General features: G+C 31.8%; 8 protein-coding genes across 9 annotated transcripts in view; 6 read left to right on the forward strand and 2 right to left on the reverse strand.

Annotated features, from left to right (window-relative positions):
• The window catches only part of LOC143920219 (queuosine 5'-phosphate N-glycosylase/hydrolase), a 529,776-nt gene that overhangs the window by 336,656 nt on the left and 166,095 nt on the right, over positions 1 to 27,025 (forward strand). The window lies entirely within an intron of this gene.
• LOC143920212 (uncharacterized) overlaps positions 1 to 27,025 on the forward strand; it is a 262,942-nt gene that overhangs the window by 148,023 nt on the left and 87,894 nt on the right. The window lies entirely within an intron of this gene.
• On the forward strand, positions 330 to 1,267 carry LOC143920416 (uncharacterized). Its single transcript, XM_077443300.1, has 5 exons — positions 330 to 440; positions 523 to 585; positions 657 to 766; positions 964 to 1,019; positions 1,155 to 1,267. Exons 1-5 carry the CDS (start codon positions 369 to 371, stop codon positions 1,265 to 1,267), a joined length of 414 nt encoding a protein of 137 aa, XP_077299426.1. The 5' UTR covers positions 330 to 368.
• Positions 1,439 to 2,426, forward strand: LOC143920080 (uncharacterized). Its single transcript, XM_077442781.1, has 2 exons — positions 1,439 to 1,634; positions 1,704 to 2,426. Exons 1-2 carry the CDS (start codon positions 1,578 to 1,580, stop codon positions 2,334 to 2,336), a joined length of 690 nt encoding a protein of 229 aa, XP_077298907.1. The 5' UTR covers positions 1,439 to 1,577; the 3' UTR covers positions 2,337 to 2,426.
• LOC143920231 (uncharacterized) overlaps positions 2,565 to 27,025 on the reverse strand; it is a 433,558-nt gene continuing 409,097 nt past the window's right edge. The window contains exons 2-5 of the mRNA XM_077443009.1: positions 3,587 to 3,734; positions 3,187 to 3,499; positions 2,892 to 3,085; positions 2,565 to 2,824 (exon numbers count right to left, since the gene is read on the reverse strand). Of these exons, the coding sequence (XP_077299135.1) occupies positions 3,694 to 3,734 (41 nt within the window). The 3' untranslated portion in view covers positions 2,565 to 2,824; positions 2,892 to 3,085; positions 3,187 to 3,499; positions 3,587 to 3,693. The remainder of the gene's footprint in view (positions 2,825 to 2,891; positions 3,086 to 3,186; positions 3,500 to 3,586; positions 3,735 to 27,025) is intronic.
• LOC143920112 (uncharacterized) lies at positions 7,025 to 14,093 on the forward strand. Its single transcript, XM_077442824.1, has 5 exons — positions 7,025 to 7,183; positions 7,266 to 7,376; positions 8,302 to 8,442; positions 13,185 to 13,397; positions 13,770 to 14,093. The coding sequence occupies exons 1-5, from the start codon at positions 7,133 to 7,135 to the stop codon at positions 14,076 to 14,078; spliced, it is 825 nt and encodes a 274-aa protein (XP_077298950.1). The 5' UTR covers positions 7,025 to 7,132; the 3' UTR covers positions 14,079 to 14,093.
• On the forward strand, positions 9,190 to 10,736 carry LOC143920233 (uncharacterized). Of its 2 annotated transcripts, none has more exons than XM_077443013.1 (4): positions 9,190 to 9,285; positions 9,550 to 10,027; positions 10,127 to 10,270; positions 10,368 to 10,736. In XM_077443013.1, the coding sequence occupies exons 2-4, from the start codon at positions 9,941 to 9,943 to the stop codon at positions 10,527 to 10,529; spliced, it is 393 nt and encodes a 130-aa protein (XP_077299139.1). In that variant the 5' UTR covers positions 9,190 to 9,285; positions 9,550 to 9,940; the 3' UTR covers positions 10,530 to 10,736. The 2 variants fall into 2 exon arrangements, with proteins under 2 accessions (XP_077299139.1, XP_077299140.1); XM_077443014.1 differs by having other exon boundaries at positions 9,218 to 9,352.
• Cdk1 (Cyclin-dependent kinase 1) lies at positions 19,944 to 21,992 on the reverse strand. Its single transcript, XM_077442991.1, has 7 exons — positions 21,880 to 21,992; positions 21,238 to 21,401; positions 20,874 to 21,162; positions 20,691 to 20,800; positions 20,411 to 20,524; positions 20,226 to 20,328; positions 19,944 to 20,143 (listed from the first exon to the last, which is right to left on the reverse strand). Exons 2-7 carry the CDS (start codon positions 21,384 to 21,386, stop codon positions 19,994 to 19,996), a joined length of 915 nt encoding a protein of 304 aa, XP_077299117.1. The 5' UTR covers positions 21,387 to 21,401; positions 21,880 to 21,992; the 3' UTR covers positions 19,944 to 19,993.

The following is a 27,025-nucleotide window of genomic DNA, read 5'->3' on the forward strand; positions in this document are numbered from 1 at the left end:
TTTTTATTTCTGCTCATTCCAACCACACACATAAAAAATCAACGATAATTTTGACTTGAAAAAGTGATGAATTGAACATACCATATGTACATATGTACATACATCTAATATCAGCGATGACACAAATTTGCTTGGATAATAACGTTAACGAAATGAACACGTTTTGATAATGGCTGAATTTACAATTTTACAAATATCCCTCTTGTGCTATGATAAAAACGAGTGAAAATGTATAATTTTTACTTTATCGCTTTTTACTGCTTGCCTATTATTTTCTTATCATATTTTATATTGTATATAAATACGCATGAGTTCTTCAGACCAATTATCACACAAATCATTCTAATAATTTAGTTTGAAACTTCAACATGGTTAAATTGGTGATAATTCTTACTGTTCTTTTACACTTTTCTATGGTGAATTGTTGTAATCATAAAGATGTAAGTACCTATACTTTTTTATCATATATGTGTGTATTGTTCAAGCAACATAATTGGATATTAAATTTTATTTTCATTACAGCTGAGAAGGATTCGAAGCCTTGTCGATCATTTGGTACACGGCATCAAACCAGAAGAAAATACGGTATTCAAAATTATTTTAAATTAATTTATCAGTATTAATAAAATATACTTTTAATGTGTATGTATTTATAGAGACCTACATATGGATTTGATTTAGTTCCTATTCAATCAGAAGGAACCGACTGTCGCAGCGGTGGTTTATTAAGACATCGTTCATGTTTATCAGACATTTTATGTGGATCGTAAGCACCATCATTTATTTTTAAACCATGCTTAAAGCGAAAAAAGAATGTTAGGTTTTATTGTGTTTTCAATGTTGTTTTTCTGTTTAAAACAATGTAAAATATCTCTGAAATATAAAGATGAAGTTCAAATTTAATTATATCAATATTTTTAAAATTATTGGCTTTTGTATGTAATATTAATTAATTAATTTCAGACCCAGGGATAAATCAAACTACGAGGAGTATGTTGGAGGATTCCTCACCAATCAAGGTTTGTTTTCAATAAAAAAAATCCTAAATGTCTTCAGTAAAAATATATCATTCAATTTATTATACATATATCTCTGAGACTAGTCATTATATATTCAATCTCTTTAATGTCATTAAAGATTATTTTTAATTGCAGATAATCCGTCATATCCAGAGGGAGAATTCCGAAGTGGCTTAAATAACCATCATTACCCAGAACCAAAATTATATGCTCCTTATAATCAACCGATGATTCATCATATACAATAATCTATTTCTTTATTATATTTGATTTTTATTTTATTTATTTATTATTATTTATTTTAATAATAAACGCACTTATGATAAATTTGACCTTTTATTCATTTAAGTGATTTTTATCACTTTGAAATACATACAAATAATACTAGCATGTAGTTATTATAATTTCTCAGAATTTTGGGAATTCTAACGTTGTCAGCAAACGTGATATTACATTTGTTTGTTTATTCGCTAAATACTGACGATTTAACGTTTTCAACGACAGTACGTTTAAATTTTTCATTGCTGAAGATTAATTATTTCTCGACGATACTTAAACATGTTGAAAATAGTGCTATTAATCATGACTTTCTTATACTGGAAAACTTTGGCTTGTGTGAGTGATATTTATAATTCATAAATTCAAAATTTATTTTTCTTTATTATATTAAAACATTATTTTCAGGATTGTGACTCTTGTAACAAGTATTTAGAGACGGGACAACAAGCACATTTCCAATCTGATATAATTGGACACAGCAGTGATGTAGGAATTGATAAAGAAAATAACCCATGGTCGGACCTGAACAATTCCGAAAATTATTCAAGTTTAATCTACATATACAATTTATCACTTTATTATTGGGAGCTCCTGAAGTCGTATAGAAATCATATTCAATATGTACAAAATATGCTAAATTTCCGAGAGCACCTAGAAGATTCTGTGGATGAACATAGTTTGACACATTTGCCAAACTCATATTCATTGAATAAACCCGCTGATAGCTCTGATAAAACTAATTCTGTTCTAAAAAATAGTAACAACGCATTGAAAACTTTAGAAGCGACGAAAAAATTAGAAAAGTTGTGTCCCAACCCTGCATCTCAACATGTTAATTCTCAATCACAATCACCAGATTGTGATGCTTTGACAAAAGATCAGAACACAAGAGACACTATAGCTAGACTTCGTCTGGTCGGATTGTCATTTTTGGATATGGGTCATTTATTACTACAAGACGATCCTCATTATCCGATAATTCCCAAGCATAGTGTGAAAAAGGTTGAATATATATATCCACGTGCAAATGAATCTTAGACTATTCGTATATGTAATATAATATTATGTACTAACTGTTTTTATACTGAACTATATGTATGCAATAAAATATACGTTTTAACTACATTTTAATTGTCTTTGTATAGTCAGTTTTTTATAACAATTAATATGAATGTTTGTGCTACATTTTGATAATAATTCTGAATAATTTTGTATGTAATTCTGAATGTTCATGACATGTTCGTTAGTAAAGAAAAAAAATATTTAAAAAATCTATTTTATATATTACATTATAAAGATACATACATAATTACATTACAATGATATCGTGGATCGTGCATAAGGGTTTTAAATTTAATCTCAAGACCAGTGAATTGCATATGGAATGGAATGCGATGGAATCGATGCATGACCTGGAGCTACAGACACCAACGGTGCTAACGATGCTTCCCGAGCCGCTGCCACTCTAGAAGCAGTTGCAGCTGTTTCAGAACGCTGAATTGCTGAGAGTTTGGTAGCTTCAGCATCTGAAATAGACAGTTTTAGTTATACGGTAATAAAAGTGGAACTGAATAAATGGAGCATTCAATTTACCGGCATGGCTGATGTGTGCTGCAGCATGACTAGCTGCGGCGTGAAGTGCTGCAGCAGCAGCAGATTCGCGATGAGCTGCTTCTCGTTGAGCAGCTGCCACACGAGCTCCCGCCCCCGCAGCCCCAGCAGCCGCCCGCACAGCTGCCCCAGCAGCTGCCAAAGCTTCTGCTCTTAACCTTTGAGAGGTTTCCTCACTGACCGAACAAAAAAAATAATCAATGCGTTGAAGTGAACACAAGTTAATTGAAAACTAAATTAAATTATTCGATTTAAATAAACTTATAGGTGAATTTACCTGTTTTTAATGGCAATAGCTGCTGCTGTTTCTTTGGCTGCTGCTAGCTTTTGCTGATGAATAGCCGCTTGTCGTGCTACTTCAGCTTCGTGCTGAGCCTTTCTCACACCTTCAGCAGCAGCCTGTGCAGCGGCTACAGCAGCACCAGCTTCAGTGCTGGACCACCCAGCAGTAGACCATGGTCCGCTACTTCCAGCAGTAGACCATGGTCCGCTACTCCCAGCAGATAACCATGGTCCGCTACTCCCAGCAGATGACCACGGTCCACTACTGCCAGCAGATGACCACGGTCCACTACTCCACGGACCACCAGCTACTAATTCAGTAATAAAAAGTATCAACTACATTCAAATTTGATTTAACTAACAGGTAAAACATATTTGCCTGTTTATAAACTCACCCAGAGGCGATTGAGGGCTTATGACAGGTAAATGAGATGTCGATGAGAATCGATCCCATGGTGTTAAATCCACAAATGATGATCTCTTTTGGTGTATTTTATTCTTGTCACCGGTAGCCGAAGCACCCAATACTGCAATAGCAACCACCTTGAAAAATCCAATGGGTTATAAAAATTATATACACAAATTAATCTTAAATTAGTCACAATTAGACATTACACTAACCAATAAAACGTATTTAAGCATTGTTTTGAATTGTTGTGCTTATTACACTGTAGCTTGAATGCTTTGAAACTGAATACTTCTTCAAGAAAGCGATAGTCTTTATATACTTCTTATCCCACATTCAAACCACTCTAAAACAAACTTAATCGATCCTACTTTCATTTTCTTCGATTATACCTACATACATACAGTAAGAGGAATTTTCAGGTAAGTTAATCGCTGCAAGATAATGTAATATGTTTCCTCACTATCATTCTATTATAAATAAATGGAAAATCAGTCAAATTCAATGATATATTTATATAATATGTGCTTTATTCAAACTTGAATCATAATCCTTACATGTAACAAAAATTTTAAATTGTCTTTGTTTTGGTATTTTCTTTAATTATTATATTTATACCTACCATACTATATATTTAGTATAGAAACGATTATATTTAATTTTAGTCTTATGCTTATTATACATACGTATGCATGTACATATACATGCTTGGATATTAAATTTAGCCATAAAGTCATCTCATCTCATCTCCGACGGAAAGGTCTATCAAAAAATATTTGTGGAAAGTACTGACTTCATGTAAATAGTCAAAATAGTCGAAACAGATTTTGAATTCTGAAATGAGTATATTTTTTTATTGCATATTTTTATTAATTATATGTGCTTAATTAATTTCATTATTTTCAAATCATTGAATTATTAAATGATTCAAAGTGCAAGTAGTCAACTTTCTTCTATAGATTGGTCAGGGCCGCGCCTAGGAGTTTGGCTGCCTGTGTGCAAACTTAAATCAATTTCATTTTATCAGCATTTGTTCATATAAAAAAATGAAGTGCAAAAATATTACCTTGTGATTACTATTGTTTGAGAAATATAGTGTTGAAAAATTGAATCACAATAATTACACTGAGCAACAAAAAATCACGTTTTTGAGTTACCAGAGCGGAGACTAACCAATCTTTACTAAGTTTGACCCACTGAATTCGAATATGATAATGATTGTTTTCGGTTAGTGATCGTTTACGATATGAGCGTTTAAAAAAACGCGCGATTTTTATAGTTTTTTGACTTTTGCGGTCTCTAACTCAAAATCTAGTATTGCTGTGCTCTAAGTGAGTATTGGAATCAATAGTCAGATGTTTTTTCTATTGATTGTGATTTTTTATTATTTTAAAATACTTATAATTAATTGTCTAGCGAATTTTAAAAGTCAAAAATATATTTTTTTACGGATTTTTTCTCCGTGCAATTTTGCGTTTATTTGGCCAGTTTTTTATTTCACCACGTTTATAAGGATTGGTTTTCTATCTCAATATTTTTTTTATTTAAACGTACTAGTAAAGATTGGTTAGTCTCCACTCTGGTAATTTTTTTTTTGTTGCTCAGTGTTATCAACCAGAAAATGAGATAGAAAACCAAAACGCTTAGTTTTGAACAGGACCAGATCACCAGATGACAAGAGAGACTGAACGTTTTCAAGTCCGTTCATGAAAATAAAGTGTTTTTACCTCCAATACCACATCTAGGACATTGTTCTTTCGATAGATCACCAATACTCAAAATCCTTGAAAAAATACATCTGGCAGTCGCAAATATAATAGAACTTAAAAGACCTAGACTCTATGCGAACCGAAGCTATACCTGCTATCTCTTTATTTCCCAGAATTATAGTTCGGGTGTGTTACAAGTATCTTGCAACAGCGATCCACAATTATACCACAAGACAACTTTTTCAAAAGTACAATGTCTTGTTTCGTATTTTTTAAGGAATATAAATTTTTCGACTCATATCATTTAGCCGCCTTTATATTTCGGCCGCCTGTGTGCGTTGCACACATTTGGACATATAATAGGCGCAGCCCTGAGATTGGTCAATTACTATAGTATTTCCCTTATTATCAAAGATGGAGATATTAATAATTACATATATGATTATTTCTCATTCATTGAAAAATAACTAAAAGAATGTTGATTATCATTTAAAATTTATCAAAAGGAAAGAAGGAAACAATTTACAGTATCCCGTTCTAGATACAGTTAGGTACCTATAACATAACTTCGCGAAGGTACTATTACGCCACTCCAACGATTACATCCAATTTGATGAAAGTTAAATGATCTTTCATCAAATTATATACGATGCTAGAAAGTGTACTACAATTGCTATTTATAAAGTATTTTTTTCATTTATAAAACATGTGTAATACGCTTATTGTGAACGATAAACCTAATTAATGTCAGATTTTGATAAACAATCAAAATTTTTTGTAGACAGCATTATTTGACATATGAACTTAAACCTTCGAACGTATTTAAAATTACATATGTGCGCACTATTCACGCGTCAGATATATATTTTAATAATATTTATACGTCGATCATACATAATTTGATGGATATTTATGTATGTGTCCGAATTAGAAGGACGCAATTTTTCACAATTCATTGTAAATGCGTAATAAAATAATGCTACGATTACCATTGATAATTACGGATACAACATTGACAGACTCTTGTTAATTTTCAGTTAACAATAAATTCCATTCATTTGAAATTATACCTCCAATAATATGATTTTTACAATATTAAATATCACCAATTTTTTTTGTTTATAAATTTAATAGTTTTTTAAATACTTTTACAGCTGATGGTAATATTGAGATATTGTCCATTAAATCAATATCGATCATCACCTTTCAGAATTAATTAATTTTATCTGTTGATTGAATACAAAATTAGCATCACTGTACATACAATGTATGATAGTTTCTTTTCCTTTCTTTAGTTTCATTCTATTCCCGCCTAAAGGCAGTATCAAACTATTCGTGCAAAACCTTTCACGATGATAAAGCAGTCCTTTAAATTGAGCATGCTGTCTATTAAGATTAATAGGAATATATTCAAAAAAAAAACTTTCATACAACAGTGAATGTCAAAACGGTGACAATTAATGCTAATTATGTATATTTTGAATATACCTGTACAGCATATACATATATACATTTTAATTCATAAAATAATACACCTTAAAACAATGGTAATCATTAATAACATTCAACTTTCTCCATGAAATATAAGTGGCGACAAATTTCGTTACTAATGTGCTAAATTGAAAAATTATACAAAAGCACGTAAACACATTTAGAAAAACGTTTTGCAGACCAAATATTCTTATACGTGTATACAAGCATGTATGTATATGGTCAGAAGCCATATTGTGAACAGTTGATTTAACTACATTGGGTTTCTCAGTACCTACATTCATTTGCAGTCGATCCGCTGAACAATAAGCACCACCTACCAATACGATCACAAAATGCAGTTCAAAATTATATTCTTCCTCTTCGCCACCTTCCTTTTCGTTCAGGTATGTGTTAATAATTACCAAAAATAAGGTTTTAGATACGTTTTTATTTGAATCTTTAAGAAAAATGGCTGGATTTTTACAGGGTGCTACAGCATCGCCAAGAGTCAAACGAGATGCACCAGCTGAAGTCAAACCTGATATGTTTGAAGACATTAAAAAGAACGTCAATTCCTTTTTCCAAGATAATTTGAAGGTAAATTTAATACACACATATACTTGTAAGATTTAAGTTGCTGATTTAAATATGCTAAATTCAATTGAGTAGTTATAACAATGGTGATTTTTTGTATATATTCTATAATAATTACTACTTTTCGAATAATAATGTGTCAATTGGACTTATTTTGTATCATTGTCTTTATGTATTTATTATAAAATATATACATATGTTTGTAGGTAGAATTATTAATTATATGCATAATTGCAATTATGAAATGTGCAATGAATAATTCGTTAGTTAGGAAGTTGCAATTTTTTATCATATTTTATAAACATCACGTTTTACATATTACATGCTTATCTATTTTGATACCATAACAATGGATTTACAAGAATTTCATTTTATGCTAATTTAGTACTGTGTCAGTTTTTGAATTTATTACTTAACATAAATTTCGCTTTTACGAATAAACTTTAAAATCAAGTAGAAGCGTGACTTCTATATGAATTTCAAAAGTAAAATATGAATATTTATGGTATTGCCAAATATTTTCAACTAAAACAGAATTTCATTAGCCCATTTTCACCGAGTATTGTTTTCTTTAAAGTGAAAAAATATTTACTATAATCAATACGGGATACATAATCTGCATTAATAGTAAATTAAATTAATTAAGCTACATAGTGAATTAACAATTGATTTTTAACTCTTGAGTACGGCTACTTTAATTGTTATCCGGATTTAGGTAACTATATGTACATATATAAAAATGCAACTGACGATTTAATACACAATACTATTATAATATATATTGAAGGTCACATTATTGTTATATTGTATTCGTATTCACATACCAAACATTATGCAATGTTCCATTGTTGCCATCTTTAACGACTATTTGAACCTCCGAAGTCCAAACATATAAATTAAATGAATGTATTTTTAATCGATGTTTCAGCCCGATAAGGTGTGGGATAGCATCACGACAAATCTGAAGGAATTAGGCGAAAAGGTACAAACTGGTGCACAAGACTTTGCAAAAACCATTCAACAAGGCAGCAATAACTTGTTCAATTCCAAAGCTGCGGACACCAAGAATTAATTTCCAAGAAAATTTTTTATAAAACAAATCGTAGAAATTTAGGTTTTATAAAATACCTACGTATGTCTATATATATTGTAGAAAACCATTTGAACACGTTTATGCAAATCAGTATTTCCCTATTTTTTTATCAATGAATTTGTATCAAGATAATGCCTATATTATGTTAATAAAATAAATTGTATTAAAAATATCATTCGTCGTAATATATCATGCATCTTATTTTGTTATATGTGAAATATTATTTTATTCATTAGAATTGTTTGAATAATTATAATATAATAAATATACGTACAAAAAATAAATGCGTTTTATTTGTCATACCTGAATTAAAAATGTATTATATTTTATAATAAAAATTACAAGAGTTCTTATTCTTATTTATTTTTTCCACTTATTTTTACATTTGTATATTGAAACAATATACATACATATATGTAATATCTAAGATATATATGTAATATATAATATTCATAATGAAAACTATTTATAACCAGATATCTAATTCATAATTCAAATTATGTTTTTTTTTTATTCGAATCTATCTAGAAAAGTTGTTTCAAATAAAAATAAAATTCAATTACTTATTTTATATATAAAATTAATCATTAACTTTTACATATATTCTAATAAAGATGTGAAGTAATCAGAAAATTTTCGGCCAAATTCATTGACCGTACATTTAATGACAAAGATCAAATGTTATCATGAAATGTGAACTGAAAGCTGATCGTGGGGTCAATCAGTAGCTCTATGTCAACATTTATTATTTCATTTTGTCATCGAAAATAAACATGATTTATCCCACAAACAGTCAATGAAAGTGTAGAAGCCACAGATGTACGTACATTATTTCAATATTAAAATGAAACTTTTCAATTATGCATATGAAAACTGTGATTCATAGGTAAAATGTAACATACATAATACGAATGTATTATATATTTTGTTGATGCACATGTGCATATTACATATATCCATAAAATTTTAGTAGAAGTTTAAATTTTAGTTTTCAAAGTTTTCAACAGATAAAATTTCTTAACATAATATATTTTTTTATCATCTATGAATTACAATACATATGGATTTTTTTTATTCTTTCAGACACATTTGCTGATGTTACATATTCATGAAACAGTTGTAATTTATATGAAATGACTATACGAGGAAGACTTCAAAATATATACGCTGCAACTATTTTGATCACTTTCGTTTCGCCTAATTGTATGCACACACAAGTAATCCAATTATTTGAATAACCCCTAGAAAATGAACAATGGATTTACAGTATTGCTGTGACCAGCGTCGATAGGGTCGCTTAATCGGTTCACCAACACTCTTGTTAATAGTTCATTCTAAAAATAGTTCAGTTTTAATTTATTATTTTCAAAAAAGCTTTCGCAAAATAATAAGTGATTTATGTTATATACATATAATTTGATAAATCAATAAACGGCTACTTTCACTTTTATTGTAAAATTTTTTACTAAGAAAAATGTATCAAAAATCTCAGAACAAACTAACGACATCGAATATTACATTAATATTGGCAGCACTGATTGTCGCAGTATCACTATTACAAGTAAAGTATATTCGTTAAATAAAATAAATTAAATTAAAATTCATTTTTTTTAATTGATTTCATTTGTTTTCATTGTAATTAGAAAATTTTTATTTTCAGCATTCAAATTGTAATCCGATTCTGGAAAATTCACCATCTAATTCAAAATCCGACAAATACGCTCAAGAAGCTGCCGATGTTCTGGACTCCACGCTGTGGTTCTTCAAAGATAGTTTATCGAATTTAATTGAAGACAGTTCAAGGGTAAAAGATAGCATGCATTATAATACATCTTAAGACGCAAGCATGCAATAGAATTTACAATTTACATAATATTAATTTGTATGTATTTTATTTATAGTTAAACAAAATGTTCATGAACGTTACGGACAAGCTGAAAAGGCTAACTCCCTTGGAGGACGAAAATCAGAATAATGACCAGCAAAACGATAGACATATTCAATTACAACATTTGACTCAAAAAGCCAACAAAACCCTGTTGGAAAGACTGTCTAAAGAGTGAAGAATTTTTTAGCTCTATGTTTACAATATATGAATAAATTAAAAAAAAATAGCATCTATGCATATTTTTACAATGTATTATTTTTTTTTTAATTTTGATCTTTTTTGTAGATGAAAATAAAATATGAATGATGTATTATTTATCAAAATTATACTTAAAATAAAAGTTTTGAAAAATTAAAACACTATTTGAATGAAATTTTCCTGGAAAAAAATATTAACCCACTGATATTTTAGTCATATATTATTTGAAAGTTATAAAATATTACACTTAAGAACTAAATTTTATAGTCTAGTAATTTCAATCGTATATTGAACAAGGCATTCATATTTTGTTACTACGAGTATACTTACGTAGAAAAAATGAGAGATGTAAAATTCTTAATATAATAATAATATTTTAATATCTAAGTATTACATAATTTATGCAATATCTGTGCAGCAATAACATTGATAACAAACCAAGTTACTCTACATTGTAGAGTAACTTGGTTTTAGAGTCTACAATGTAGAGTCCACATTAACAAAATAGTGACATCTATAATTAATTATATATAGTTTTAGTACTTTATTAATTTTTTAGAAGTTATACATTGCAGAGATAGATGTCCATATAAAAATTTATAGATATTTTCTTAAAATTTAATTTAATTTTCATATTCATGAAATTTCTCTTTTCATAAAAATGTCTACGAAATGCTCAGTTCATGAACTGAGCAACTAAATAAAAGCAATTGGCTTTAATTCTTTTTTTTAACAATTTCATGAAATGAGTAACTCTCTAATTAGGTGTTACAGATTCAACGATGAAACGTTCCTAAAATGTTTCATTGATTCGTCTTTTCTTTTACACATAAAAATCAATAGTAAAGAAACGAATCAAAACTTAAATAATTTGGTTTAAAAATATATAACATATTACACATACATATTATTAAAAGGCAAACATTTTAATTTTCAAACAAAGTTATTACTTTTACTTCAAAAATCTTACTTTAACTAGTGGCAGCTTGTGAGAATTCAAAGTGGGAGGCTGCAGAGATGAATTGGGCCGTAGTAGTTGGTTGAGCAATGCCGGTGAACAAATTTAAAAACAATCATGCGTATGTTGGGAGTCTGCAGCCTCATATGGATGAGCCGCCACTGATTTTAACCAAAGATAAGTTTAAACAATTTGAAGTAAGAGAAACAGCTACAGATGATGACACATCAAGAACTGAAATATAATAATAAATAAGAAAAACGAACTGTGTAAGCCAGTCGATAATTAATAAATATATACAATTATTTATTATTTATATTTAATAAATATCCAAACGACCTCAACACAATATGTATGGGTTAATGACACATTACTGGGGTAGGCTATATCACACTATGATCCAATATTGATGTTTGTATGGATTCTGCGATCAGTGGTAAAAAAACTTTTTTGTAATAAAAACTCAGAATTCAAATTATGTATTTATAAAAAAATAATGAAATACGGTTGTAATTTTCTCTAGCATCATATTTAATGTGACCATTTATTTTTGTCCTCAAAACGGGACATCTACCAACTTTTACGTAATAGTATGTGTATTTTTCATAGTTTTTATTTATTAATAAAAAGAACAGGAATGTTGATGAAGAAAATAAAAGAACAGGAATGAATAATATAAATATAAAAAAAATTATGTTGTTGTACATTTTTCTGATGAACAAATTTTCTTAAGAATTACTGGGTTTGCTTTTAAATAAGAATGAAATTCTTGGCAGGATTTCTTAGAATTGATTTTAATTAACAACAGCGCTTAATTAACAAATTTAATTAACAAATCGCAGTATAATTAACAAATCTTAAACATCTCCGGCATTCTAAGAACTGCTACTTGCAATTGCGTTTTTTCGGTCGTCCACAACTTGTTCATCTGTGAAAAGACTCTTTTTACGGGTGCATTATTTCCGGGCAGACATAAAATGTATTCAATAATTATACGATATACATATATATAATAATTCAATAAATATACTCTCTTTTTGAAAACGGGACATTTCGACGTCCCGAAGCTGTGCTTGGGGAGAACGGGACAGGCTACCTAAAAACGGGACGGTCCCTTTCAAAACGGGACGTATGGTCACTTTAATCACATTATATGTATGTATGTGTAGAAGTATTAAAGTCCAGGGGTATAACTTTATTAATTAGTAAATAGGCATTGTTTACAGTAACTTTGTACCGATTGAAGATTTTATATCACTTATAATTCTCGTTTCTATTAAAGAGTACATAATAATATCAAGGAAATTATTTGATAATAGGTCAATGAATGTGGTGTTGTAAAGGATCCTGATTTATAATAACTAAACGTTTGATAAAAGCCGTGTTTGCAAATAGGTTGACGAGACTGAAAGTTTAACAAGTAGTTGGTTTGCGATAAGTATTGGTGATAAGTGACTGATCGCCCTTATATAAAGCTGCAGGGTGATGGGTCACCCCATTCACTACCAATTGGTCGTTGAAGCAGTATCGCTCAGTTCCTCAAAATGACTGGAAAATTCTTCCTCGTTGCAGTCGCCGCCCTCTGCGTCTTCCAGGTAGATACAACTTCGACTTAAGAATACTGTTCATGTTAATTTTCAATGAATTTAATTCTCAATATTTGTTATTTTTCAGGCTTCCGCCGCGAAGATCAAACGTGAAGATGCAGCTCTCCCAACTTTCGAGGATCTGTCCAAGAAGACCACCGACTTCTTGGATACCCTGAGCACTCAATTCAGCACTTTGGTGAACGCCAAGGATGGAAACGAACTTCAAGACATCCTCCGCAATAACACCAACGATTTCATCGCTCAAGTCAACGTTCTGACCAAAGATCTCCAAGCACAGGTAATTTCACAACTGATCCCTAGTACATGTTAATTTAGCACTCTCATTCAAATCAGCTATTTTTAGTTTTATAAATAGTTTATTAAAAAAATTTGAACGATTTTTTCCTTTAAAATTAAGTGTAAAATTCTGCACAAAATATCAGAAGAATAATTATCATACCAGTAATCAAAACTAAGTAATTTTTTAATAACTTCTAAAAATGATTTAAATAATAAGTGAGAACAATGATTTGGTTAACATATTATTAGTGTTAGCAAGATCAAAGGTTGTATAATAATCGTTAACACAAATGGTGACCCAAGTTATCTTCTTCGAGATAATTCTTTTTCCTGGAAATTAATATTAAGTGTAATATTATTCTAATTCTAGATGGGAACTGTCTCAAGTGACGTATCCACCGTTATTGGACAAGCCATAGCCAAGCTGAATGATACAGTAGATACCCTGAAAAAGGAGAATCCTGATATCACCAATAAGGCTGCTGAAATTCAAGAGAAGTTGCAACAAAGTTTCAAGGCCGTCGTAGCTGAAACTGACAAGGTTGCAAAATCCTTGAACGAAAACACCAAGGATATTCAAGAAGACTTATCTAAATTGACAAAGAAGGCTTACGATCAAGTTTTGCAAACCGCCAAGGCAGTCCAAAATCAAGTCCATGAGGCCGCCAACAAATCTTAAAAAACTTATTAATGTCCTAAATATATTTGAAATGTGATATACTCTTCTTGCAATAGTAAAAATAATAGAATACACACCTAAAACTTTCATTCCATATCCCCAATGAAAATCAAATCATTACCACCCATAAAGTCAGGTCAAAGATCAATTTATTTTACACTGATAAAAATGCAATGTACAAAAAGTTCATCATTCTCACTGCGATTGATTAGGTCACCTGATAAGGCTTTACTGCTATGCAAGTTTCGAAATATAAGATCGATGAATAAGATACCATTCAGAACTTGCTGATATGTTAAACGAGATTATATTATAATGTAATTAGAATATCGCAAACTATCAGATTAAGTAAAGCACAAACTAATCTGTGAATATTAAATATTTAAGTGAGAAATCAGAAAACATGATTATTAGAAGTATAAAAACTAAAGTTTAAAACAATACCTAATATATTTATAACTGAAATATAATGAATAATAGTATATAGTAGAGAAGTAAATTGCTTAAAAGTTTGATAATTTTTCTGCTAATGCTGTATGAAATATTTAGACTTTTGACGTTATACAGTTATTCTATCAAAAGAGTCATCAGTTAATTAGAACAACAGTCATTTATTTGAGAACATTCTCGAGTGTCTTTAGATTACTGAATTTACTTTACATACATAGTGAGGACAAACATTCAATTTGAACAAAATCAGAATTTACTTTTCTAATCAAAGAGTAGATAAACCATAACTTAGCCATAGATATTCTGATTTTAATACGATTTAAGATATTTAGTATTACATTGAAAGTTTGCAAATCAACCCATTATTTTTACGTGGCATTAAATATTACAAAAATGGTACTTGTTCCGTACAATACAACATTTAAAATCAATTCAACCAATTTATATAGAAACTGCACTCTATTATATATGTAAGCTTTAATTAACGATAGCTTCATACAATCACTAAATTCATACCATACAATCACTAAATCATAAACACGTTCTGATTGGACGACACAAAATCGAAGTGACAATTTAAGTCATGACAAAATTAGCTCAACTTGATGATTTGCGTATGGTTTTGTGAAATCAAAGGTTAAGTGATAAGAGTAGTCTGAAAAATACTTTGCATATCAGCATGATGACCTTGTTAATATTCTTAAACAATTTTTTACAACATGCAATAACCAATTTTAGTATTATCTTTCAGACTGTATCCAAACATTGAGCAGTATCCGGGTCGAAATCCCGTAAATTTGTCCCACTGTCTTTTTGAACATATCTTCTAAATTGACCTTCTTCAAATGCGATAATATTGAATAAAACAATATCAATGTGTTATTAAATTTTATATTTGAATAAATATGATTGTATGGTGTTTATTTAATTTTAAATACAAATTAGTAATGATTTTCTTCTATTAAGCTATTCAAGGTATATTTCGCTTTGTTCCTTAAGTCCATGAGTCGTGCCATGACCGGAAATGATGATGGAATGTTTGCTGATGGGTGTCTGAGAGGATCAGCTAGCCAAGATAGTGGGCTTCCGTTATGTCTGCATTGACAAGTTGCCTTCAAACAAAGATACGTTATACATTATTAATCTTTTCTCGTATTAAACTTGCAAAAATAAGATTCAAGAAACAAATATTTAAAAATATGAAATTAAATGTTGATTCAAAATTTACAATAAAATTATATTCTTAACTTCCTTGTTTGGATTTCAGTGTTTTGAATATATTCCGCCCGACAACACACCAAAACAAATTTAATAACAATTGTTGTCAACATTTTTTTCAAAAACTATCAACAACCATTTACAACAATTGAAAGTATCAATACATTAAAACAAACAAGCCTTTATGAGCTCGACAATATTTAAAATGACATTTCACAATTTACTAATATTTATACTTTATATCTACATATAAATATTTACACCGCAAATTGATTTTTTAGTTAATACTAGTAACGAAACAAATAAACAATTTCAATTTTCATAAATAAAATATTATATTACCTCTGATCCAACAACAAACAAAGCGACAATAGCAACGACTACTAAGATTCGTTTGGATTCCATGTCGAGCTGAATTTGAGACTTTGATTACTATACAAAGTGTTCGATGCACTGATGCTCTGACTTAAGGCATCCCAGGTATTTATAAAACAAAAATTTTAGGCAAAATCTAAATCTCAGATAGCGTGCTAGCGATAAAGCACTTTTCGATCCCTGAACATGTGAAAAGTGGGTCGCCAAAAATGCATACGAAACATTGCAACAATGCAACACACGCAAATACGTGATCATCGGCTGTTAATGCCAACTTGCGTCGTTTTCTTAGTAAAGGTGGTTCAAATTAAAAATCAGTCTGCTATCAGTCATCCAACAGATAAGCAATGATCATGGAAATCAAGAGTTGGCAGTTTTTTATCGCGACTCTGATTCTACACGTGAGTATTGACTGTTTTCGATTATTCATACATTTTTTCAAATTAAAACTTTACCAGCATTGATTTCACACTTCATTATTTCTTATGAAAACAAAAATACTAGTTTTTCATTTTTACAAGGTTTATATTAGCTTCACTTCGTCCGTTATTTATTATATATTTTTACTGTGATGACTTTATTAATGTACTAGTGGTTTTACCCGGCTTCGCTCGGTATTTGTAATATAAACCACTTAAACATGGCCAATCTAATAGTAAACATTTTATTAAATTTATTTGAATAGTTTTATTTTATTTAAATTTATTTGAATAGTTTTATTTTATTTAAATTTATTTGAATAGTTTTATTTTATTTAAATTTATTTGAATAGTTTTATTTTATTTAAATGTATTTGAATATGCATTTGTTCGATGACGTCACGGATTCACGGACCAACAATAGTTACATACATACATAGTAACAAAGTCTCTCTCGAAATTATATATATTAGATGTTTTCAAACCCCAAAATGCTTAAAAAAAAATACATCATTGAGTTCAGTTTTGTAAATTCGAAAAGTAGAAATTTAAAATTCAAATGACATGTTGGATAGCTTTGTTCTAATCCAATTAGGCCTGAACATTAATGCGATAGTTTCGCTGCAAAGTTCAATCCTTTTAAAATGCTTTGATATCAGACCATTTCATTTACTCATTCTCTATCTCAGAATAATCCAGAGTCCAATATTATCGGTTTTTCAATTACACTCACTAGTATTATGTACTTGTATTAAAACTAAAAGTATTATAATTTTTTCTGAATATTTATAGACATGTCAACTCAGAAGAGCAGAAGCAGCAGACACAGTAAAGTTCGTTGTAGAATGTGAATCGCCAAGTGCCGATTCACCAAATTCGAAACTCGTCAATGTACGCGTACAACCGAGCTTTGGATCATCAATTTTAGGCGGTAGAAGACCGTTAGATTCGATAATGGAAGCGTCAAATCTTCCGAAAAGTATTCTTCCCATTCAACCCAAAGATTCAGGGCCTATAGTGGGAAGCAATAAAAATGTTACTTCAGATCAAGATGCACAATCAACATCGAATGGTGGAGGAACTCCTTTGTTTAAAAGTGATTCGCCAATTTTGTCTAGGGCTAATGATTTGATTGGTAAACTGCGATCAGGTGCCGATGGGCAATCAGTCGCTTTACCCAGTGGTCGGCTTTTCGAAAATCTTAGGAATCAGGCGGCTTCGGTGGCTGATGGCCAAGCGCTCAGTTTACCTGGAAGTCAGCTTTTGGAAAACCTAAAAGACAAAACGAATTTAGCAACTAATGGTCAGCAACTAACTTTGCCCGGAAGTCAGATTTTGGAAAACTTAAAAGACAGAGCAGCTTCAGTAGCAAATGACCAACCACGCATATTACCTGGAAATCAGCTTTTGGGGAATCTAAAGGAAAAAATTACTTCAATAGCCGATGGCCAACCACTTGCATTGCCCGAAAGTCAGCTTTTGGGAAACCTAAGAGACAAAACGACTCTATCAACTAATGGCCAGCAATTGGCTTTGCCCGGAAGTCAGATTTTGGAAAACTTCAAAGACAGGTCAGCTTCAGTAGCTAATGACCAACCACGCATTTTACCTGGAAATCAGCTTTTGGGAAATCTTAAAGAAAAAATTACTTCAATAGCTGATGGAAAACCACTTGCTTTGCCTGGAAGTCAACTTTTAGGAAACCTTAGAGATAAATCTACTTCAGCAGTTAGTGAACCAGCAACATCAGAATCCAAAACATCAGTTGGATTAATTGAACGATTGAAACAATCTGTAGATAATCCATCAATACCTCTTCAATTACCGAAAAGTAAACTCCTAGAAAATATTCAATCACGAAACGCAAATACTGAAACCGAACCAACGCCTGGATCACCATTGATTAATCTCAGGCCTAAGATACCATTACGGTTAAATCCGACTTTGACCAAACCAAGTGATTCACAAGCCGCCGCTACTGACAATCAATCATCCAACACTAGATCATTGCCACTGGGAAGGTTAGGACTAAGCTCGCGCGCGTCGAATAACCCAAATCAAGACAGTAATGCGAGAGGAAGTCAAGATCAACCAACATTGCCAAGATTACCATCACTTTTAGGATCAAACCAGGACCGATCCAATCCCTTACAAACACCTCCAAATAGAGATATCTCAGCACTGACTAAAAATGCAGATACAGTTTTCAAAGATATATCAGCTACCGTTGGTGAGGCTTTATCAGTGCTTAAACAAACCTCAGATGGGTTGAAAAAAGTCTTGAGCATTCCAGCACCAGTACCATTGCCGCTTAATGTAAATGAAACAGCATTTTCCTCAGCAAGCGACTCCATCGGAGCCAACACATCTCCTATATTACGAGAATCTTCTCCAGTTGATAATGCAGTGGAAGAAACAAATCAAGTACAAGAAACATGCGACATTTGCAATTGTCTAATGAAATATATTCCGAAAGATGTCGAAAATGGCAAGTTTGTCATGAACGATCGTCCAACATTGCCTACTATACAACTGCCAAAATTTCCAACAAGATTTACTGATAAAAATTCCCCTGCTCTTGAAGATGATCATGCTGCAAGTGCAAATATTATTAGTCCTGCCTATGTATTGCCACCCAGAGATATGTTTCCAATAGAACATAGACCGACATTTCAAAATGCACCACATGATATATCGAGTGTCGAAACAGCTACGGAGGTAGAAATTGGGATACAAAAACTGATAGAATTTGTAAATATTGTTGATCAAGTCGATCAGTTCATATCAGATCAGACGAAACATCTCATAACCAGACTGTCCAAATTCTATGATGATGAATCAAAATCCCAAATATCATAGAGAACATGGAATCAACACGTTCATTTTAATTTAAAATATGTTATAGTGATTAATTCGATAAATTTGGAGTGTTTATAAACAGATTTAAATAACGTATTCATTATAACAATTTAATTTATTATTTATAGATTTTAATTATTATATAATATTGTGCATGAGTATTATTGTAAATATGGTATTATTTTTTTATATTTTTATACTATTTGTCAAATGCTTAAATGAAGAAATAAATTAACAAATTTGAAACCCAGAAGAACAGTTGTTATGAATATTTATTTAAGAATACTTTCAAAGGCGGCATGGCCAATGAAAGAATGGTAATTTTCATAAACATACATACATAAGCATATGGCCATTGTAAGGAAAAACAGAAAATATAAATTCAAATTATTTAATATAAAACTTATCTGAAACTGAAAAGATACATTTCTATTCAAATTATAATATTGGGTAATTTATAAAATTCCAATCATATAATTTATAAATTAAAATATTTTTAAAAATAGTGGAGTAATGTCATAAAATATTAAGTAATACGATATCGTAATGGATTAATTAATCAATTAAATAAAAACTAATCTAATTTACAGTGTCTCAATTTTTCCCGTTGGCAAGACTCGAAGGAAGCTTTACATCGTCAAAGTAAGCATGCCTTTGCGCTTCTAAAGCCGAAATTCGATTTATGGGATCGTATATGAGCATCCTTTGTAACAAATCCATACCATTAGGATCTAGATTACGAACCTAAAATAGAAAATGTGAATATATATATATATAAGGAAAACATAAACAAACTTATACATTTCAAAAATAATAATACACTAACATTACTGCTGAGATTATTGGTTGTCCAATTGGGAAAAGTTACTTTATAATCAGGCATAGAAGTAACACCGGGCCATATATCCTCTGTAGGCGTTCTCAATACACTGAAAAAATAAATAACACAATATATTAAATATGATTGGGTGTGAATCAATTATTAAATTACGGAAATTATTAAATTAGTACCGAAATATTCTAAATAATTGATCGATCTCTGAATCTCCTTGGAAAAGAGGTTTTTTGGATGCCATTTCAGAGAATATGCATCCGACTGACCACATATCTATGGGACACGAATATCTGAAACGTTAAAAAAAATACGCATTGTAATCAACACCATAATAAGTGAAACATAAAAGAGGTTTGTAAAATGAACTGTATAAGAGGTAAGTAAAAATAGGTTTGATTTATTTTCCAAATAAAAAGAAAATGTATTTTTAATAAAAAAAAAAACAAATTTATAAACCTTGTACTTCCCAAGAGAACTTCTGGAGCTCTGTACCATAATGTTACAACTTCATGTGTATAAACTCGTACGGGCACTCCGAAAGCTCTACCTAAACCAAAATCTGCAACCTAAATTAAAAAAAAATATATTTTAGATGCAACGACTACAATTAACACAATCTAAATTGTCGTCCGACATTACCTTGATAATACCGTTTTGATTAATAAGTAAATTTTGAGGCTTTAAGTCCCTATGCAATATTCTTCTTTTGTGACAAAACAAAATGGCACTATTTATTTGATACAAATAACTTTTTACTAGAGCCGGCTCTAAAAACTTCGGCGGATCCAATGATCCGAGGTTATCCATATATTTTTTCAAGTCCATAGATAAGAATTCAAATATGAGGTACAAGCGTGACTCTTCCATTAGAACGTCTTCGAGCTTTACAACATTGGGATGTTGCAACTCTTTGAGCAGCGATATTTCTCTGAAATGCAGACAGCGCGACATTTGTACAATGTAAGCTTGTAATGCAGATAGAATATAGGGACATTGAATATACCTTATAGCGGTAGACGGCACCCCTTCGTCGTCGGACTCCAGTCTTATTTTCTTCATAGCGACAATCTGCCCAGTTAATTTATTGCGACCTTTATAAACTACGCCATATGTACCTTCACCAATTTTTTCTATCTTTTGAAAATCTTCCATTTTATATAGAGGTACCTGTGAAATTTAAGAAATCAAATGATTATAGTGTCAAAAAGTGCCAATATAATAATCTTGATCAAAATTCATACAAAGTAAAAGAATTTAAATGTAAATAAATGAACTTTTTATAAAAAAAAAAAAAAAAAACAAATGAATTGTTTTAAATGATAGTGATATTTTGAGGCTGATTCTAAACAATGCATTCAGAATATACAAGAGTTTCTTTGAATCACGTTACAGGTAGACAATGCTCGTCCGTAATATTCCGAGATATAAAATGTGATAAGTTGTTTTGACGTTTGACGAGGCCACACGCGCCATGGCAGAGGGGTAGAGGGGTGGAGAGGTAGAGGGGTGTAGGTGTAGGTGTAGGTGAGGATGCAGACGCAGGTGCACACGTAGCGACGGCCAGAAACCCATTCTGGGAAGGGGCGAGGAGTCGTGAGGGGTCGACAGGGCTACGCCCCCGCTCTCTTGGGCCCCAAATAGTTACCAGAACGCGTTGTGAGGCTCACGAGCCGTGGGTGAAGCGGTGTAAAGAGGGGCGCAGGTGCGGCGCTCGGCGGCCCGAAAGTCGTTACTTGCCGCAACGTCCGCGCCGAGTTTGAAGTTTTATCCGCTCGCAGTGTTGCCAACACGCACGACACGTGCATTGCTTTCGCATATTCTCTATCGAAAATCGCTCACATTCACCTCGTTTTGACTTCCAATCGTTGGGCGTTTCTCACACTTTTACACAAAATATCGAATGCGAATTTTCTAAACAGGTTAAACACTACATTTGGCGATTTGGATTTAAATAATATATCAATATTGATTGACTTGGTAAACGGGATACATCCCAAATGTGAATCGCTACCATGATAACCGCCACTACAAAAATTGCGCGCGTGGATCTCCTGTCGCACAGGAAAATTTCCGTACAGAAAACTGCCCAAATATTGCTCAGCATATGCTTTTGTTTTACGAGATTTTTATTATTATCAAATCTAAAATGACGTTACGGACTCGTATATCCGTATCAACTTGCGAATTTCATATGTCTAGTCGATAATTAATAATAAAAATCTCTTGATCCGTATCAAATTGCTGAGAAATATTTGGGCAGTCTTCTGTACGGAAATTTTCCTGTGCGACGAATTTTCACGCGGCAGGAGACCGCGCGTGCAAATTTTGTAGCGGCGGTTATCCTGCTAGCGATTCGCATTTGGGATGTAATCACCAAACCGATTGACTTATATTTCTGTTCACTATACCAGAGACGTCATTTCAGATTTTTCCAGATAGGGTGTAAGGCTGGCACTGTAAACCACTGCATCTAAATCACAAAATATATTCGGTAACATTATGGGGTTCTTATTTTTTAATTAAAATTCAAGCGGCCAACGACTCAGTGAGCATGGCTTACGATTGTAGTGTTTCGTAGACTAAAATATTGTGTACGATTATTTAGCAACCTAATTGCATAAGCTCTTCAATCAAAATTTGTATAATATGTATACAAAACATTAATATTGTGGCGGCTCGCTTATACGACATGGTCGAGTTTGGTTGCCTTCCTGCGAGTGGGGACCAACCCGGCTGGGTTCGGAGTGCTGCTACTCACTCTGTCTTCAGCTGTCATATAATAAACACGTGCATTAACATGCCAGTCGTCTCATTCGTTCATCCTCCATACTGGTGACCCCCGACATCGAGCCACGCAGCCTCGATCAATTTCAACATGCCGCTCATCCCTGCCTCGCCGAGCCAGGCGGGAGAAGCTACCCGCCGCGCCCCCATCGCCATCAACACGCGTCGCGGCCCGTGGGTGACAATAAACGAGCAGACACGGCTACCTACCTACCTACCGACGTCCAGCCACAACGTCGATAACAGGTGCTTACAAAATGAGGGAGCGAATGAGACGACGATCTTGACAGCTGGATGTGGAGTCATGCGCGATCCACTACACATAGAACGGTCATCCAGCACCACAAGACATACACCACCTCAGCACCATCATCATCATCATCATCAAGGCCCCGTCCGTCCCCACGAGCGTCGTCACGCCGAGACGGGCGGTAGCGCTACAACACCTCCACGAGCCACAACGACTCACAGTCCAGCTCGGAGTATCATCAACCACATCGATGCCCCTGCCGCCCCCGCCGCCCCACCAACCGACATCAGCCTCGGAAGAGCGGCGCCGCCGCAGCATCGCATCGCGCGACCATCGGACCAGCCACCGTCCTGCTCGCGACGTCACCGCCCTCGAATCTACCGACCATTCAGGGCGGTACACCTATGTACACAGCGGATGACCCACGTCAACAATTTTTTCTCCCCACGTAATAATTTTTTCTCTTTGTGTAACAATAATTTTTTTCTTTTGTAAAATTTGTTTCTTTGTAATTTTGGTATCGCTGATGCTGGGGGGGGAGTGATGTGGCGGCTCGCTTATACGACATGGTCGAGTTTGGTTGCCTTCCTGCGAGTGGGGACCAACCCGGCTGGGTTCGGAGTGCTGCTACTCACTCTGTCTTCAGCTGTCATATAATAAACACGTGCATTAACATGCCAGTCGTCTCATTCGTTCATCCTCCATAATATTATGTAATCGCAATTAAGATTATAGATTCAAAAACATTATTAAGTAGATAATCTAATATCTAATATATAATTTCAAAAGTTTTGGTTTGTAGAATCCGTGACGTTATCGAAAAAAATCAAATTTTCTATGACGACGATATCGATATCGATTTCAATTACGTTTTCCGATTTCAATTCCTTTCTCAGTTCCAGATCCGGATTCCTTTTTCAGTTCTAGTTCCCGATTCCTTTTTTAGTTCCGGAATGGATTCCTGTTTCAGCTCCAATTCCAATTTCAGTTCCGATTCGCTTATATATAAGGTGACCATATTTCCCAGGACGGGACCCTTCACTAAAAAAATGTCCCCCCCTTATATAAAAAATGTGTTTTTTATATAAGGTGTTTTTATACTTATATATATAAATATATAATATTTGATGTTCACGCGCAGCAGGCTGATTTTTTCTGAAATGTGTAAAATTAAAAAATAAATCACTAAAATTTTCCAAAAAGATAGTTTCGTTTTTTTTAATTGCAAAAATTATATGCAGCTGAAAATTTTGATTTCTTTTGTCAAGTAATATAATTTTTGTCACAACGTACATTTCTTTACAATAAGAAAATGAAACATGAAAACGAGTTAAATATTGTATAATATTTTATAACAGCTATTCAAAAATAATATGATGAAAATAATAACACAGAGTAATTATTTTTCAGAAAAATGTAAAATAAATCATGTAATATTATATTTAAACGATATTTGATTTTGGGAAACGAATTTGGAAATATATGTATGTATAGCAAAATTCTTCTCTGCATCAGTGGACAGACAAAGCGGGACAAATAAAACAAATTTTTGGAAAGCACGAAGAAAACGAGATTGTCACCCTACTTACATATATGTTTAAGTGGTGTATATTACAAAACCGAGCGAAGCCGGGTAAAACTAATATATAATGATTACAAATAAATTATTCATATTTTCAAGGTATACTAGTATCAAACGAGTATTTTCTTATTTTTAATTTATATGCAGTCCAAATGATAAAAAAGTATGGTAAGCAATAAATATCCAATGTACGAATAAAAACAATAGTCAGTGGTTATTTAGATTAAAATAATATCATACATTAACACCAATTGACGGTGGATTAATACATTGTTGTCAGATAAAAGTAAATGGGAGCATCTCTGAAGGCACAAAAGAGTTACGGTCAATGTGATAAATTACAATATTTTAGATATAATATGTGCGAAGCCAGACATTTGCGAACATTGCTCAGCATTACTCGGGCCGATGAAAGTGGAGGGCTTCAAAAAGCCTCTTCCAAAATATAAATGACCAGTAATAAAATTGATTCTGTTACTACTTAAATTAAAAATTATAAAAAAAACCTTCAAAGAGCTTCAACATCTACATACTCTAAATTTGGATATTATAAAAATAAATAAAATATTATTCCAAATTCGGCGTCAAAAACTGTGTGTACATATATGTAGTGTATGTACATATATATAGGATAGTAGATTTGCATAGTGGATATACAAATATGATAATTCATTTATATACATTAGATTTGGGAGTTTTGTGACTCCAAATCGATCGTTTCTCTATCAGAGTTTGCCAATTTTATCTGATCATTGCTGAAACGGTCCCAGAAAATTGGTATTAAAAAATCTAATCCTGTTGTCACAAAAATCTGCCTGTGTATAATTTGTATTAATTATACACAGTAATCTGAATTCCATAGATGTCACTATGATTATTATTTCTGATTAATTGTTATATTCTATATATTCTGATTGTATATGTATGTATTACTGTATTTCTGATTTCTGATTGTTTATGTATTTCATTAACGTACACCCGTCGCATTGGAGCAAATCTGTAATGGCGAGTGTGTATTGATTTGTGACAATAAAATAAATATGTACATATGTAGATATGTATACAAATTAATTTATTTTATTGTCATACATCACCAATAGATATGATAACTAGATTTGTGGCTCTGTTTCTTCAGGCTTCAGGTTTTAGTAAAATTGCTTCGGATTTTATAGTTCATATGTATATAGCATCTAAAATTAGCTTGTAGTATTAAAAAAAGTATACATACGTATAACAAATCTACTCAAAATATATCAATGAAAACAGAAAATCAGCCATTTATTATAAACATTTTTTCTTTAGCGAATTTTAATTTGTGGACTGGCGAATATAACAGAATGAGTGTGGATTTGACCAAAGCTAAGTTATTTATGAAACTCAATTTTAATTTTCGACTAGAAAGTGTGTTAGAATGGGGATATGAGAATGATTAAATTGGTGGTGAAAACACACACATTCATTCATAATGGTTATTCTGAGAAGTGTTCGTCACATTTGTTTACAATTTACTATGAACTCGTTATGTCATTAAGATAGTCAGAACCAATGATGTTAAAGACCGTTGTTTAGTTTCTGGTTAAAATCTGATATTCTCAATCCATTAATATTAATTTAAACGTTTCAATATAAATTTCGTAATTACTGACTATTAATTTATTATATATGGATGTACCGAGAATATTTTGTGAATTTTATTAAAAACAACTACACATATGATATATTGTTTTGGAACTAGATTTTTTAACACTAGTATACTAATTTAATAATACGATTCAAAAAAACCTTAGTCATTTTAACGTATACAACCAATTATTAGCATATTTTTCTTTTGTTATTAAATTTTGAGTTGAATATAAAAAAGTAGGTATGCAAATAAGCAAGCAAAAGAAAAAAAATGTACTTCTTGATGTATGTATATATTCAATCACAAGCTTGTGATATTTAGGAATTTAAAATGTTGACTGAAATTACCGTTTTTTGTTCAAGCAACTTTTGTTCAAGATTTAATGGGAAGTCATTTTGATTACTCATAGCTGGAATTTAATGGTCAAATTGACTCAAGGCAAAATCAGGGTTGTCTATCAGTCAGTTTATTTGATAATAAAGTTCGATAGGTAAAATTGTGAAACAGAAACGTTATTACTATACAACATTTCTTCATAGATACATATGTAC

Source organism: Arctopsyche grandis, chromosome 12 (genome assembly GCF_051622035.1).
Source record: "Arctopsyche grandis isolate Sample6627 chromosome 12, ASM5162203v2, whole genome shotgun sequence".
Lineage (NCBI taxonomy): Eukaryota > Metazoa > Arthropoda > Insecta > Trichoptera > Hydropsychidae > Arctopsyche > Arctopsyche grandis.